Raw genomic sequence first — 15,161 nt, 5'->3', positions numbered from 1 at the left:
CTGGAGAGAGACTGAGGGTCTGTGAAAAGGTGGGAGGCTTACCACCCCTCCCCCCCAGTATTTTCTATCCGCAGTCGGTTGAATCCATGGATGCGGAACCTGCGGATGTGGAGGGCTGACAGTATGTTACTTTCTGCCCTTTTATATGGCTTGATTTATTATCATGAACAGTGTCTTAATAAACAACAACAAACAAAAAGTTATAAAACATCTGTGGAATTACTTATTTTTCCAATTACTTTAAAACAGATAGTGACATCATCAGCTCAAGGTTTCCCCAAAATCCCCACATGAAGAAGAGCACCGGGCCATGTAGCTCCCCAGGCAAAGGCGACTCCCCTCACTCACCATCTTCCAGGCGTAGCTAACATTGTAGGCCTCCTTTCCGGTTTCTCTCAGCTTGTTTATGTGCCAAGACAAGGATGAGTTCACAGGGACTGCAATAATCTGGCTGCCCAGAGGGAGGCTGCGTTGGCAAACAGAATTAAATACTTCAGGCAAAAGGTAAAATTAAGCACTTAATTAAAAGCAGGGAAGAAGCTGTGAATCAATGCCCACCTCCTGATTTTGAAAGCAATGAAGCTCATCGCTTTTGAAAGAGATAATATTCAGTTTTCAATTTCCTAAATGTATTATGTCGCTCAGCACTGAAAAATTCCTTTCTCTCTACACTTGCCCCCCCAACTCTAATTCTTTCCAGAGACTAACGTCTCAAATCATTCAGTCACCAATTTTCTACCAATGACCTCAGAGACCCATTTCTCTATAGCTTATGCTTTGCCAAAATAATGTATCACTGTTGAAAAAAACCCCAATTTGGTCTTTAACTCAAGAGAAAACTTTGTATATCATTGTACAGAAACAGACACTATTTTGCCAAGTTATGATTTTAGCATGCAGTAGAGCTAGGCCTCAACTTCACCTTTTATTTTGCCAACATTTTTCAATTTGGTATAATTGGAATTAAAAAAAAAATAAGATATGCCTGATTTTACAATTAAAATCATAAAAATAGAATTGTATTTGTAAGAGTTCAACCCCCAAATAATAGTTCTGAGAAAATTTGTATGTTATACAAAGTAAACAAAATCTTGGCTTTGTCCTTATGCAAGAATTACCGCATATACTTTTGATAATATTCATAACTTACAAACGTGTTTTTGTCCTCTAGTGAACACTCATCTTTGACCTCAGTGGGTCCTAGTCTCAAAGAAAAATAAAATACTATGACCCTCACCTTTTCCTTACCTTAGGATATTTTGCCGAACCAATTCAAATTTGGGGATATTTTCATAATGTATGATGTCAGTATGAAGGGGGGGTTCTGATAGTAAATATGGCCTGGTAAGAGATGGATGCATAAGGGTATACCCTGAAATAAGAAAACAAAAAATGCATGCTATGGGAAACACGTCGCAGGAAGTGCTGACTGTAATAAAAGTGCCTATCACTGGCTTGAAATGTGGGATTGGATGGGTGCCCAGCACACGACTTCTCAGTATGAACTTTACCAGTCCAATAAAAACCGACCTTGTTTTATGTGTGCCTGTATAAACCTTCTGAAGTGTGGAAAGATGCTTTAAATTATCTAACATCTGTCTAATCAAGAATACTTTCGAAGTGCTGGTCTTACGGTTTTCATTTTATAAGTGTTCTACCACATAAACCTTTCTGCCCATAAATCGAAAGATAACAATATAGACAACAAATGGCCCAAAGGATCACATTCTACCTGTCATTCAATCCTCAAGTCCAATTTCCTGATGGTAATAAGTATTACCTATCCCGCAAAACAGCATAGAGACAAATCGTAATTTTTAGATTCATTCTGCCATCACATTGTGTTCCACTACAACTGAGCAGTCTAGTCACACTGTTTTACTTTAAATACTATCATTTTCCCACTTTGTTGATTAGTATCAGAATGTCTATAGACATTTAGGTTGCTGAAGAAACCATTCTTTCCTATGATTAATTTTTAGGAGATTACCTTTGTCATCTATGAGAAAAGTATAGGAAGCCAAAGAGTCTTGGTAATACGTCACATCTTCGAGGATATAAGCCAGGTTCACGTCCACACCTACAATTCCCAAAAGTAGGTTTCCAAAATAACAGGGCTTACTCACAGTCATTATCAAACCTGTGGGTTAGAAAAAAAACAAAAACAAAAAACTAAGATACAACAATTGGTCTGTATTTGTCTGGAACAAAAGAGAAAGAAGGCAACCAAAGACTCAGAGAACAAAGTAGTCTACAGGGCTAATAGTCAACACAAACCTGGCCTCATCTACCCTGAGACCAGAAGAAGTAGGTGGTGCCTGGCTACCACTACTGACCACTCTGAACAGGGCCACAATAGACGGATCCTTATAGAACCGGAGAGAAATGTGGAACAGAATTCAAATTCTTGAGAAGGCCAGATTTACTAGACCTGTTGAGACTAGAGGACTCCCTGAGACTACTGCCCTGAGATATGCTTCAAACCTTTAACTGAAATTACCCCTTGAGGTCATCCTTTAGCTAAATAACAGATTGGTTCATAAGATAAAGAGCATCAACTGTGAGTAATAAGCTTCTTCAGAAAAATAAAAAATAATCTATAGGAGACCAAATGGCAAAAATTACTTCAAAGCAAAGATGAGAAGAAAAGGGGGCAGGGAAACTAGAGTACTAGAAATGGTACAACTAGAACAGAATGAATGAGAATAACGACACACTGTGGGAAATGTAACTAACATCACTAAATAATTTGTGTCCAATGGGAACCTGAATCGCTGTTTAAACTTTCATCTTAACATAATACAATATTAATTTTAAAAAATTAATAAATAAAAAACAAATGAACCAAACTCCAGAGAAAGCATTAGTCAAAGACTGGGACTATGTACTAGTGAATCATGAAGGCTAATATCACCCATCTCAATATTGCTTGGAAAAAAGTTTTCCAGGTGATACAACCAAGCAATTGGTTGGAAGTAACCAGCCAATGCCTTTGCAGACAGCATAATAAGCCAGTTAGATTGCACGACAGGTCCTCTGGCAGGTGAAATGCCCGAGTTAACTTAAATGGAGGCAATTCATCTATTTTCCACTATTTTTAAAAATTTTTTACCTAAAAGGACATGATATTCCAGACCACTACAAAACATCTGCAATACAAAATACATCATTTTATTTCCTCAAGTGAGGACATTCAGTTGAATTTGAAAGACCACTGGACAAGTGATCTAAACACCTGGGATCTAGCTCAGTTATGCTTCTTATGTATATATGACCTTGGACATAACCTCTCTGTCTGTCTGCAGGACACAACTGTGGCTGCTTTACTGGTTTCTAGTGGTTGTTAGATCAAAAGAGATTATGGATAAAGCAAGGTATTTTTTTTCATTAATGCATCCTTCCAAAAAGAAAGAAAAAAAAAAAACCTGGAAAGATAACAAGAAAAACTCAGAAAGGTACAAAACCTTAGTATCTGACCACACAGGACTTTGAGTACCTGGAGAAGAGACTAAGGTTCCAAAGGAATGCATTTTTGGACCTTAGGCCAGGGGGCTGCAATCTCTTATGTAAAGGGTCAAATAATAAATATTTTGAGTTTTGTGGGTCACATAACATTCTCTTTTGCATATCCTTCATCTTCTTTTTTTTTTGGTAACAGCCCTTCAAAAATATAAAAACCATTCTTAGCTAACAGGCTACACAAAAACAATACGATAATCGTGGAAAGGGAGAAGCAAAGGAAAATGTGCAGAAAGAGGGCATGATAGTGGGTCACTGCACAGCTGTAAGCATCAGGTCCCTGGGTTCTACTCCCGGCTGGGCCACTGAGTTGAGTAGGTTATAACAACTCTCTGAATGAATGACATCATGTGCCACATGGGGCGGTGAGACAAAAGGATCTCTATGATCACTAACAACTCTGTCTAACTATTTCAAAACATTTTAAAATAATACACATTTTAGAGAGTTTTAAAAATGTATTTTGGATGAAAATTTTGCTCAGGTCTTCCTGGATGAATGGGTTATAAGTGTCGGGGGCGGTACTGGGAGGGCCGAAATGAAGACAGAGGTCACAATCTGTATACCACTTGCACCCATGCTTTAGTCTAAGATAAAAGCCATTTCCACAGACAGAGCAGTGAAGTACAACAGAAATACTCTGCCACTGAAATGCATGCTCATTTCAAATTTCTATCGTCCATGGGTATATAAAGAACAAAGCCTTAAAAAAGAAACACAGTCTTACTTTTCAGCTATCAACTCTGACAGAAGACTTCATCCCATTATGGCAAATGCTACACTAAAAAATATTCCCAAAATGCACTCATTGTTTTAACCAAATGCACATGTTGTTATTGCTAGGTGCTGTGGAGTTGGTTCCAACACACAGCAAACCTATGCACAACAGAACAAAACGCTGCCTGGTCTTGAGTCATCCTCACAGTCGTTATGGTTGAGCCCACTGTTGCAGCCACTGCATCAATCCATCTCGTTGAGGGTCTTCCTCTTTTCTGCTGACCCCTCTACCTTACCAAACATGATGTCCTTCTCCAGGGACTGATCCCTCCTGATAACATGTCCAAACCAAGTGAGACATAATCTCACCATCCTTGCTTCTAAGGAGCATTCTGGTTGTACTTCTTTTAAGACAGATTTGTTTGTTCTTTTGGCAGTCCATAGTATAGTCGATATTCTTCACCAACACCATAATTCAAACGTGTCAATTTTTCTTTGATCTTCCTCATGCATCCTCCAGCTCTCACACGCATATGAGGCAATTGAAAACACCATGGCTTGAGTCAGGCCCACCTTCAAGGTGACATCTTTGCTTTTTAACACTTTAAAGTGGTCTTTTGCAGCAGATTTGCCCAATGCATTAATGAGTCTTTGATTTCTTGTTTTTTCTTGACTGCTGCTTCCACGGGCGTTGATAGTGAATCCAAGTAAAGTGAAATCCTTGACAAATTCAGTCTTTTCTCTGTTTTTCATTTGTTGCTTATTGGTCCAGTTGTGAGGATTTTTGTTTTCTATATGTTGAGGTGTATTCCACACTGAAGGCTGTGGTCTTTGACCTTCATCAGTAAGTGCTTCAAGTTCTCTTCACTTTCAGCAAGCAAGGTTGTGTCATCTGTACAACACAGGTTGTTAATGAGTCTTACTCCAATCCTAATGGCCCACTCTTCTTCATATAGTTCAGCTTCTCAGATTAGCTGTTCAGCACACAGATTAAATAAGTATGGTGAAAGGATACAACCCTGATACATACCTTACATGGATTTAAATCACACAGTATCCCCTTGTTCTGTTTGAATGACTGCCTCTTGATCCATGTACAGGTTCTTCATGAGCACAGTTAAGGGTTCTGGAATACGCATTTGTCTTAGGTTGGGTTCTCTAGAGTAGCAATTTTTATCAAGGAAACAGCTCACACGATTGTAGAGGCTAGAATGTCCCAAGTCTGTGGATCATGATAGAGGCTTCTCCTGATTCACATAGCCACAGGGGGCTGGCAAACCCAAGATTGGCAGGTCGGATAGCAGGATGCTTGCTCACAGGCTATGAAAATTGACAAATCCCAAGACTGGCAGGTAAAATGCTAGTTCAAGTCCCAAGAACTGGAAATCAGAGGAAGAGGAGGCAGCTGCAGGATCCAGAACAAGCCAAAACAAGGTGAGCAGGAAGGAAGTAGACAGTGGAGGGTGGAGAGATGAAGGCTGAGGGGGCAATGAGCTACTACAGGCCCTACCCCCACTGGTACCACTCAGCAGATTCCATCATGGGGGTGGTCACATATCAAATTTCAATTGGGAAGTGATTGCAACACTATACAACTACCAGAACACTGAGAATCATGGCCCAGCCAGGTTGACACACAATCTTAACCATCTCACCATTCTTTGCAATGTTATCCACAATTTGAATGCCTTTGCATAGTCAGTAAAACACAGATAAAAATCTTTCTGGTATTCTCTGCTTTCAGGCATGATCCATCTGACATCAGCAATGATATCCCTGGTTCCATGTCCTCCTCTGAATCTGGCTTGAACGTCTGGCAGTTTCCTGTTGATGTACTGCTGCAGCATCTTTTGAATGATCTTCAGCAGAATTTTACTTGCAAGTGATAATAATGATATTGTTGGATAATTTCCACATTTGGTTGGATCAGTTTTCTTGGAAATAGGCATAAATAAGAATCTCTTTCAGTCGGTTGGCCAGTTAGCTGTCTTCCAAATTTCTTGGCATAGACAAGTGAGCACCTCCAGCTCTGCATCTGTCTCAGTTGATATTCTGTCAATTCCTGGAGCCTTGTTTTTCGCCAATGCCTTCAGAGCAGCTTGGACTTCCTTCAGTACCAGGGGTTCTTGATGATATGCTAACTCCTGAAATGGTTGATTGTTGATTAATTCTTTTTAGTACAGTGACTCTGTTTATTCCTTCCATCTTCTTTTGATGTTTCCTGCATTGTTTATATTTTTTCTCATAGAATCCTTTAACATTTCAACTTGAGGCCTGAATTTTTTTCTACAATTCCTTCATCTTGAGAAAATGCTGAGTATGTTCTTCCTTTGGTTTTCTAACTCCAGGTCTTTGCATATTTCATTATAATACTTCACTTTGTCTTCTTGAGCTTCCCTTGGAAATCTTCTGTTCAGCTCTTTTACTTCATCATCTCTTCTTTTGTTTTAGCCACTCACTGTTCAAAAGCAAGTTTCAGAGTCTTTTCTGACATCCATTTTGGACTTTTCTTTCTTTACTGTCATTGTAATGACCTCTTGCTTTCTTCATGAATGATGTCCTTGATGGCATTCCACAACTCATCTGGTCTTTGATCATTAGTATTCAATGTGTTAAATCATTTCCTGAGATAGTCTAAATTCAGGTGGGATATACCCAAGGTCATACTTTGGCTCTTGTGGATTTGCTCTGATTTTCTTCAGCTTTAACTTGAATTTGCATACAAGCAAGTGATGGTCTGTTCCACAGTCGGCCCCTGGCCTTGTTGTGACTGATGCTATTGAGCTTCTCCATCATGTCTTTCCACAGATGTAGTCAATTTGATTCCTGTGTATTCCATCTGGTGAGGTTTACGTGTATAGTCGCTGTTCATGTTGCTGAAAAAAGGTATTTGCGATGAATAAATTGTTGGTCTTGCAAAACTCCATCGTGCAACCTCTGGTGTCGTTTCTAGCACCAAGGCCATATTTTCCAACTACCAATCTTCCTTCGTTTCCAATGTTCGCATTTCAATCACCAGTAATTATCAACACATCCTGATTGCATGTTCGATCAACTTCAGAGTCCAGAAATTGGTAAAAATCTTCAGTTTCCACATCTTTGGCCTTAGTGGCTGGTGCATAAATTTGAATAACAGCCATATTAACTGTCTTCCTTGTAGTTGTATGGATATTATCTACCACTGACAGCACTGTACTTCAGGACAGATCTTGAAATATTCTTTTTGACCATGAATGCCATGCCATTTCTCTTCAATTTGTCATTCCCAGCATAGTAAACTATATGATTGTTCAATTCAAAATAGCTTGTACCAGTCCATTTCAGCTCACTAATGCATAGGACATTGAAGTCTATGAGTTCCATTTCAATTTTGATAATTTCCAGTTTTCCTAGATTCATACTTTGTACATTCCACCTTCCCATCATTAATGGATGTTTGCAGCTGTTTCTTCTCATTTTGAGTCATCCCAAACTAAGAAATGAAGGTCCTGGAAGCTTGACTCCATTTACATCATTAAGATCGGCTCTACTTTGAGGAGGCAGCTCTTTCCCAGGTGTATTTTGAGACCCTAACAACCTGAGGGGCTCATCTTCCGGCACTGCATCAGACAATGCTCTGCTGCTATTCATAAAGTTTTCACTGGCTAATTTTTTCAGAAGTAGACTTGCAGGTCCTTCTTCCTAGTCTTTCTTAGTCTGGAAGCTCAGGTGAAACCTGTCCACCATGTGTGACCCTGCTGATATTTGAAATGCTAGTGGCATAGCTTCCAGCATCACAATAACATGCAAGCCACCACAGTATGACAAACGTCTGACAGATGCATGGGAAACTTTTGAGTATTAATAATAATAACAATTATTATTAATTCTCCTAACTTGTGATAGGACAAATAGTAATAATAAATAATAATAACAAGAGCAGTAATTATTTTTGGGTGGTATGCCAGGCACTGGTAAATCTTACATATATTATCTAACCCTCTTAATAACTTGAAAGGTTTATTACCCGCTTTACAGATGAACAAATGGGAATATTAACGGGATTAAATAATGTGCCAAGGACAGCAACTTAGGCTGCGGAGTGGGATTTAAAAGCATATCAGATGCCAAACCTATATTTTTTGACTACATCATGTAGCCTTGCCTTTGAGGGTAAGTCCTAAGCCTTTTGAACTTTATTCACCACCTGCTACACAAAGCTAGCCTTTAGTCTCAGTTCACTAACTTTTGGATATTAGGGAATCCCCTCAAAGCCTCCACAGAAGATATACCCATTTTGTCTACTAAGGCTGGGGTGATGAGGAAGAAAATAGGGGTGGAGATTTCTCATCTAGAACACAGTGCTACAGGACAGATGTCAGGGAACTTCGCAACCGTCTGACCCAGAGAAAGGGACACCCAAAGCCTTGAACTGCCTTGCATATTTACTTGCAAATAATGAACAACATCTAAACATTGCTGCCTTGCTGAACTCATGCCCATTTCTATCCGTCAATTTCTTTTCTTCTACTTTTAGTAAGAATTTTTTTCCAAACTCACCATCTCCCATCTCATCAGAGAAAGGGAGGCTAAAGACAGCTTCGTCAATCATCCGGTTCGGAAGATTTGTATAGAACCTGCCCACGGTGGTCTCCAGATTACTCAGCTGGTTTAGCACCATCATGCTGCCCTTAATCACAGGCAAGCATGTCCGGTCCAGCACACCATATTTCCCTGAGTTCTGTTCAGCCAGATCTCTCAGAAAAGCCAGCTCTTTCAAACCAGTCACCCCATCTGAAATTGAAAGCCAAGAGAAGATAATGTAAAGCAAAATAGTCTATAACCGTAACATACTGTGCCATTTAGGTCTAATAAAGGCATGGATGACGTCTTGCAATGCCAACAGAGAATGCAGGGGGCTTTGCAGGGAAAATATGGACTCAGGATGCAGAGGACAAAGCCTCTGCTGAGGACAAAGGCAGAAGCATGGCCTTTCCTCAAACAATCAAGAGGACAAAGGAATTCTTCAAAAGGCAATTGATGAAAAACACACAAGTCAATAAAGGCACCCCATTCAGTATGTAAGTGTTTTCCCCTAAAAGGTTAATTATAAAATGTAATTATTTTTCTGCATTTAATATTTGAAAGCAAAAATAATGATTAACTAATGTGCACTGAATTTAAATTAGTAGAAGTTGTAAGATCTTTAAAGGTTAGAGGTTTACCATGTCATGCCTTACCTCTTTGCCTGTAAAACTTTCCAAAGGCTCATGAAACTGAATGAAAAGAATTATGCGTTGCATTTAGTGATAACCCATTCCCTGTTTCATTAAGCTCATTTTAATTACAAATGTTTTCATGCTTGATATTGTTAGGATAATACTAGATTTGATTTATTTAGTGTATAATGTATATATTTTTTTTACATTTTAGAGGGTTTTAAAAACTGTAAGAGATTCAGGCATAGTGATGGTTTGTTTTACAACATCTGTAATCTATAGCACAAAAATAAATTTAATAAACCTTTTTTTTTTTCCTTCAAGTTTGCTATTGTTGGAACACAGTCAAAGGATTAGTAACTGATCACACATGGGTACCCCTGTGAACAAATTCAAATGATTTCAGTCACTACTGAGACTCTACCAATAAGTTTAAAAAAGCTTTTGCCTCATGTTCTTGATGATTTCTACAGCAAACACGAGCTGTTCAGTAATTAAAAAAAAAAAAAATGAAGCTTTTCACGACTCACCTACTGTACATGTCTTCATCATTTCTAAACATGGAGTGTGTACACTTCTTGTTTTGCAAGTCCATTGCTAAAGATGTGGCAGAAATGGATATGTTTTCTTTTGTAAAAAACTGCATTAAAATAACTTGGTTTTACTCCACTTATGCAATACTAAAGGAAAGGTAAAAATAACTGAGCCAAATTAAGTCAGAATCAGATTATTGTTCTCTTTAATTCAGGCAGAGCTGAGATGGGGGAGAGTGTGTGTTTAAGTGTTCTTCAGAGTAAAGGCCAAACACAAAAGGCATGACTGATCCCTTACCTTATATCCCTGAGAACTTCACAAAGGCAAATGCTAAAAGGAGACAATTTAAAACAATAAATACATGTTCTTCCTTTGTCATGTATTGCTTGGCTGTCTTAAAATGAAAAAGAAAAGTGACAAAGACCAGAACAGCTACTAGGCAAAAGGAATGGAAGGTTATCAAGGATTGTGCATTTTGTGTCACTCCATCATAAAAGGTTAAGCAGAGTGACAATCAATAGGTGACAGACTAGTAAGTGTGTTGGGTTGTTCTACTGGCAACATATCACGCTGAGAACTACATTTCCCAGAATTCCCTTTCCTTTAGGCTTCCAGGTAAAGTTGGCCAAAAGGGAAGTGATACGAGAATTGGGAGGCAAAGTGAAAGATGGTGAGAAACAAGCACAGAGATACTGAGGATTCCAATTTGTCCCACTTGTCCCTGCTCCGTGTTCAGGTCTTTCCCAACTGCCAACTTGCTCACCAATAGCAACCCCTGGTGCACCCCTGGTGCTGCCTTGAAAACTCACAGAGGCAGCAGCCATGGAGAACCAACAACTCTCTACAGGTTCTGTATCAGGCCTCCTAAATGATCTTTACTCTCACAGCTTGATTTTCCTAGCTTCTAGACCTCCCTGCAACCTCTGACCTGTTCGCCCCTGCTAGAGCTGGTTACTGCCTTTTGTTTTGACCTTTACTTCCTTAGCCTCTCCCACAATTGTGTATAGTCTAATTCTGATAAAAATTCTCTATTCTAAAATTCTCATGGTGGTTCTACTTCCCTATTTGAACTGTGATTAATAATATAAAGGAATTACTCTACCTTAGTGAACAATGCTCAGAGATGGCATTTGGAGAGAGAGAAATCTGGCTAGATTACAGGAAGAAAGAGAAGAGATAAGGATGGTTAGAGGGAATAACTGGAGGTTTTAAAGTACAAAATTATCAGGGACTCAGAAAGTACAGAAAAGACTCCTATCAGGAGGATTTAGAACCAATGACAGGATGAGAAATAGCAAGCAACGAGGCTTCTTGGGATCTGCCTGGGAAGATATTCAAATCTAACGGAAAGGAAGTGATTACTTCCTTTCGTTTCACTTGCTCCTTGACTATAGTATTTAACTCATCTGCCTTGTCTTCTCTATCTTCCTTTCTAAGGTTCTTGAAGATAGGGAATTTTTAAAATAAGGATCTAAATCCTCAGTACACTAAGAACAGCATGCTGAATGTCATGGGTGCTCAATAACTTTCATTTCTCCCCCCCTTTCTTTCTCCATTCCCTCTCTCCCCCTCCTCAGGAGTGAAAGAAATGGTAGGAGAATAGAGCCACAGCCAACCAGAGATGATGCCAAGGGCACACTCTCTAGGCAAACACAAGCATCCTCAGCTGTGCTCAGCCCTGTGCTAAGAGTTCAGAATACAAAGAAAAATAAGACACAATTTATGCTTGAGAAGTTCACATTCTTGTGGAAAATGAAGGGAGAACAAAACGTAAATACTGCACTCTAGTATAATGAGAGGCACGCTGCACAGAAGAAAACACAAGATGCTGAGTGCACAGATCCTGAACAAGGGAGCTGGCCCTGGACCAGAACCAGTGGAGAGAGTCCCCACCTCTGATCTGTACTCTCTGAGATAGGAAATCACACAAGCTTTCATCCCCTCATTCAACTGGCTTTGAGGATTTATTATTTACAGGTATTGGAGCCTTGGTGGCACAGTGGTAAAGAGCTCAGCTGCTAATCAAAAGGTTGGCAGTTCGAATGCACCAGCTGCTCCTTGGAAACCCTACCGGGCAGTTCTACTCTGTCCTACAGAGTTGCTATGGGTTGAAATCAACTCAAAGGCAATGGGTATGGTTTGGCTTTTGCTGTTAAGAACAAAGGAGTCCTGGTGGTGCAGTGGTTAAAGTGGTCAGCTGCTAACCTAAAGATCAGTGGTTCAAACCCACTAGCTTACTCCGCAGAAGAAAGATGTGGCAGTCTTCTTCTGTGAAGATGCACAGCCTTGGAAACCCTATAGTGTTGCTATGAGTTGGAATTGACTCAATGGCAATGTGTTTTTATGGGTGCCAAGAACAAGGAGCCCTGATGGCACAGTGGTTAAGTGATCAGCTGCTAACCAAAAAGTCAGAGGTTCAAACCCACCAGCTGCTCTGCAGGAGAAAGATGTGGCAGTCTGCTTCCCTAAAGATTTACAGTCTTGGAAACCCTGTGGAACAGGTCCTACTCTGTCCTATAAGGTTGCTATGAGTCGGAATTCATTTGACGGCAATGGGTTAGTTTTTTAGTTTGGTGCTAAGAACTCTGAACGTGTCACATTTTACTTATTATCCCAACAATCCTATGAGAAAAATTTTATTTTTATTTTTCTCATTTTACACATGAAACCGATGCCTACAGAGATTAAGTAATTTGCCAAAAGCCACTCAGCTAGTAAAAGCAGACTGGAACTCAGGACTACTGGACATCAGAGACTGTGTTCTTCCAGATGTGATCCACAAAACACCAGGAAGAGAAACACCTTGATCAAAAACACAAGTTGCTGGATCCCACACTTAAGAGGGTCTGAATAAGAATGTAAGGGCAGAGCCTTGGAATTTGCATTTTAAAACTTTTTTCAGGTGATCTTTACATAGCACATTAAATGTGAAGATCACTGTCCCTAATACCATACAGTTTTCCACAGAAATGTGGAAGCAGAGAAATTTAAAAGACCATAGTTGGGAGGGGTAGTTGAATCAAGATATGGTCTCTTAAAGATAAGAGCAGATGGCCACCTTGAATACTGAGGATAAGAGGCTTGAAGAAGATTCTGTAGAAGAAAAGCAAGGCATGAAAAGGTGGAAAGAGACAACACAACAGAGAGGCTAGAAAATTCAATGTGCTTAGACTAGAAGGCAGGTTGAATAGTGAAAGGGAAAAAAAAATTGAGAATTTCCTCCAGTTTCTCAGTTTACTAAACAAGCCCTTTCACGTAGACTGTCTCATTTAACAGCAACAAAATTATCTGTTGTTCTTAGAAGCAGTTGAAATCATGGTTATGTGGATGGTTTTCTGTTATTCGTGTTATACTTTGGAAAAAAAACCCATTGCCACAAACTCATAGCGACCCTATAGGACAGAGTAGAACTGCCCAACCCCCTCTGCCAGGGTTTCCAAAGCTGTAATCTTTACAGGAGCAGATCAACAGGTCTTTCTCCAGTAGAGCCACTGGGTGGGTTCGAACCACTGACTTCTTGGCTAGCAGCTGAGCACCTAACCATTGCACCACCAGGGCTCCAAAAAATCAGCTGCCACCATTTACTGAGCTCCTAGTAAGTGCAAGGCACTGCCCTGGGTGTTTTCTATCCATTAGGGCTAATCCTCTCGACAACCCTAGAAAGTAGGCCTTCTTATCTCCTCCATTTTATAGGAAGAAAGTTGAGGCAGAGAAAGTGGCAGAAGCAGACGCAGGATCCAGATGGTGATTCTGTAGGGAAATGTGAAATTCACAGTCTTGAACATACAAACAGAAGAAAGTAGGCCAGTGGTTTGGCTGCAGCTTAAATGAGAAAAATTAATACCCTTCATTAAGAATCAAAACCTTAGATAATCTAAGACTATGAAGAACTGATAAAGATGGAGCCATACACAATACTCTGCAACACCATCTGACTGGAGAAGGTCTGTTGTTGTTAGGTGCTGTTGAGTCAGTTTGGACTCATAGCGACCCTATGAACAACAGAATGAAACACTGCTCAGTCCTGTGCCATGCCCACAATCATTGTTATGCTCGAGCTCATTGATGTAGTCACTGTGTCAATCCATCTCATTGAGGGTCTTTCTCTTTTTCATTGACCCTGTACTTTAACAAGCATGATGTCCTTCTACAGGGACTGATCTCTCCTGACAACATGTCCAAAGGATGTAAGACAGTCTCACCACCCTTGCTTGAAGGGGCATTCTCGTTGTACTTCTTCAAGACAGACTTGTTCATTCTTTGGCAGTCCATGGTAAATTCTGTATTCTTCACAAACACCACAATTCAAAGGTGTCAATTTCTTCTCTGTCTTCCTTATTCATTGTCCAGCTTTAGAATGCATATGATGGGACTGAAAATACCACGGCTTGCGTCAAGCACACCTTAGTTTTCAAGGTGACATCTTCGCTTTTCAACACTTTAAAGAGGTCTTTTGCAGCAGATTTGCCCAATACAATGCGTCTTTTGATTTCTTGACTGCTGCTTTCATGGGTGTTGATTGTAAATCCAACCAAGTAAAATGAAATCCTTGGCTACTTCAGTCTTTTCTCTGTTTGTCATGATGTGGCTTATTGGTCCAGTTGTGAGGATTTCTCTTTTCTTTATATTGAGGTGCAATCCATACTGAAGGCTGTGGTATTCGATTTTCATCAGTAAGTTCAAGTCCTCTTCACTTTGAGCAAGCAAGGTTGTATCATCTGCATAATGAAGGTTGTTAATGAGCCTTCCTGCAATCCTGATGCCCCATTCTTCTTCATATAGTCTAGCTTCTCAGATTATTTGCTCGGCATACAGATTAGATACATACGGTGAAAGGATACAACCCTGATGCACACCTTTCCTGACTTTAAACCATGCAGTATCCCCTTGTTCTGTCCAAACAACTGCCTCTTGATCTAAGTACAGGTTCCATATGAGCACAACGAAGTGTTCTGGAATTCCTATTCTTTGCAATGTTATCCATAATTTGTTGTGATCCACACAGTTGAATGCCTTTGCATAGTCAATAAACACAGGTAAATGTCTTTCTGGTATTCTCTACTTTTAGCCAAGATCCATCTGACATTAGCAATGATATTCCTGGTTCCACATCCAGTTCTGAGTCCGGCCTCAATTTCTGGCAGTTCCCTGTCGATAAACCGCTGCAGGCACTTTTGAATGATCTTCAGCAAA

General features: G+C 39.8%; 1 protein-coding gene across 1 annotated transcript in view; it reads right to left on the bottom strand.

Moving 5' to 3' along the window:
* Positions 1-15,161, bottom strand: part of CACHD1 (cache domain containing 1) — a 294,726-nt gene that overhangs the window by 40,757 nt on the left and 238,808 nt on the right. The window contains exons 9-12 of the mRNA XM_003411041.4: positions 8,776-9,009; positions 1,991-2,140; positions 1,249-1,372; positions 349-466 (exon numbers count right to left, since the gene is read on the bottom strand). Of these exons, the coding sequence (XP_003411089.1) occupies positions 349-466; positions 1,249-1,372; positions 1,991-2,140; positions 8,776-9,009 (626 nt within the window). The remainder of the gene's footprint in view (positions 1-348; positions 467-1,248; positions 1,373-1,990; positions 2,141-8,775; positions 9,010-15,161) is intronic.

This window comes from Loxodonta africana, chromosome 3 (assembly GCF_030014295.1).
Source record: "Loxodonta africana isolate mLoxAfr1 chromosome 3, mLoxAfr1.hap2, whole genome shotgun sequence".
NCBI classification, from domain to species: Eukaryota; Metazoa; Chordata; class Mammalia; order Proboscidea; family Elephantidae; genus Loxodonta; species Loxodonta africana.
Note: the sequence above shows the minus strand (reverse complement) of the source record. Positions and strands in the feature narration are given on the sequence as shown.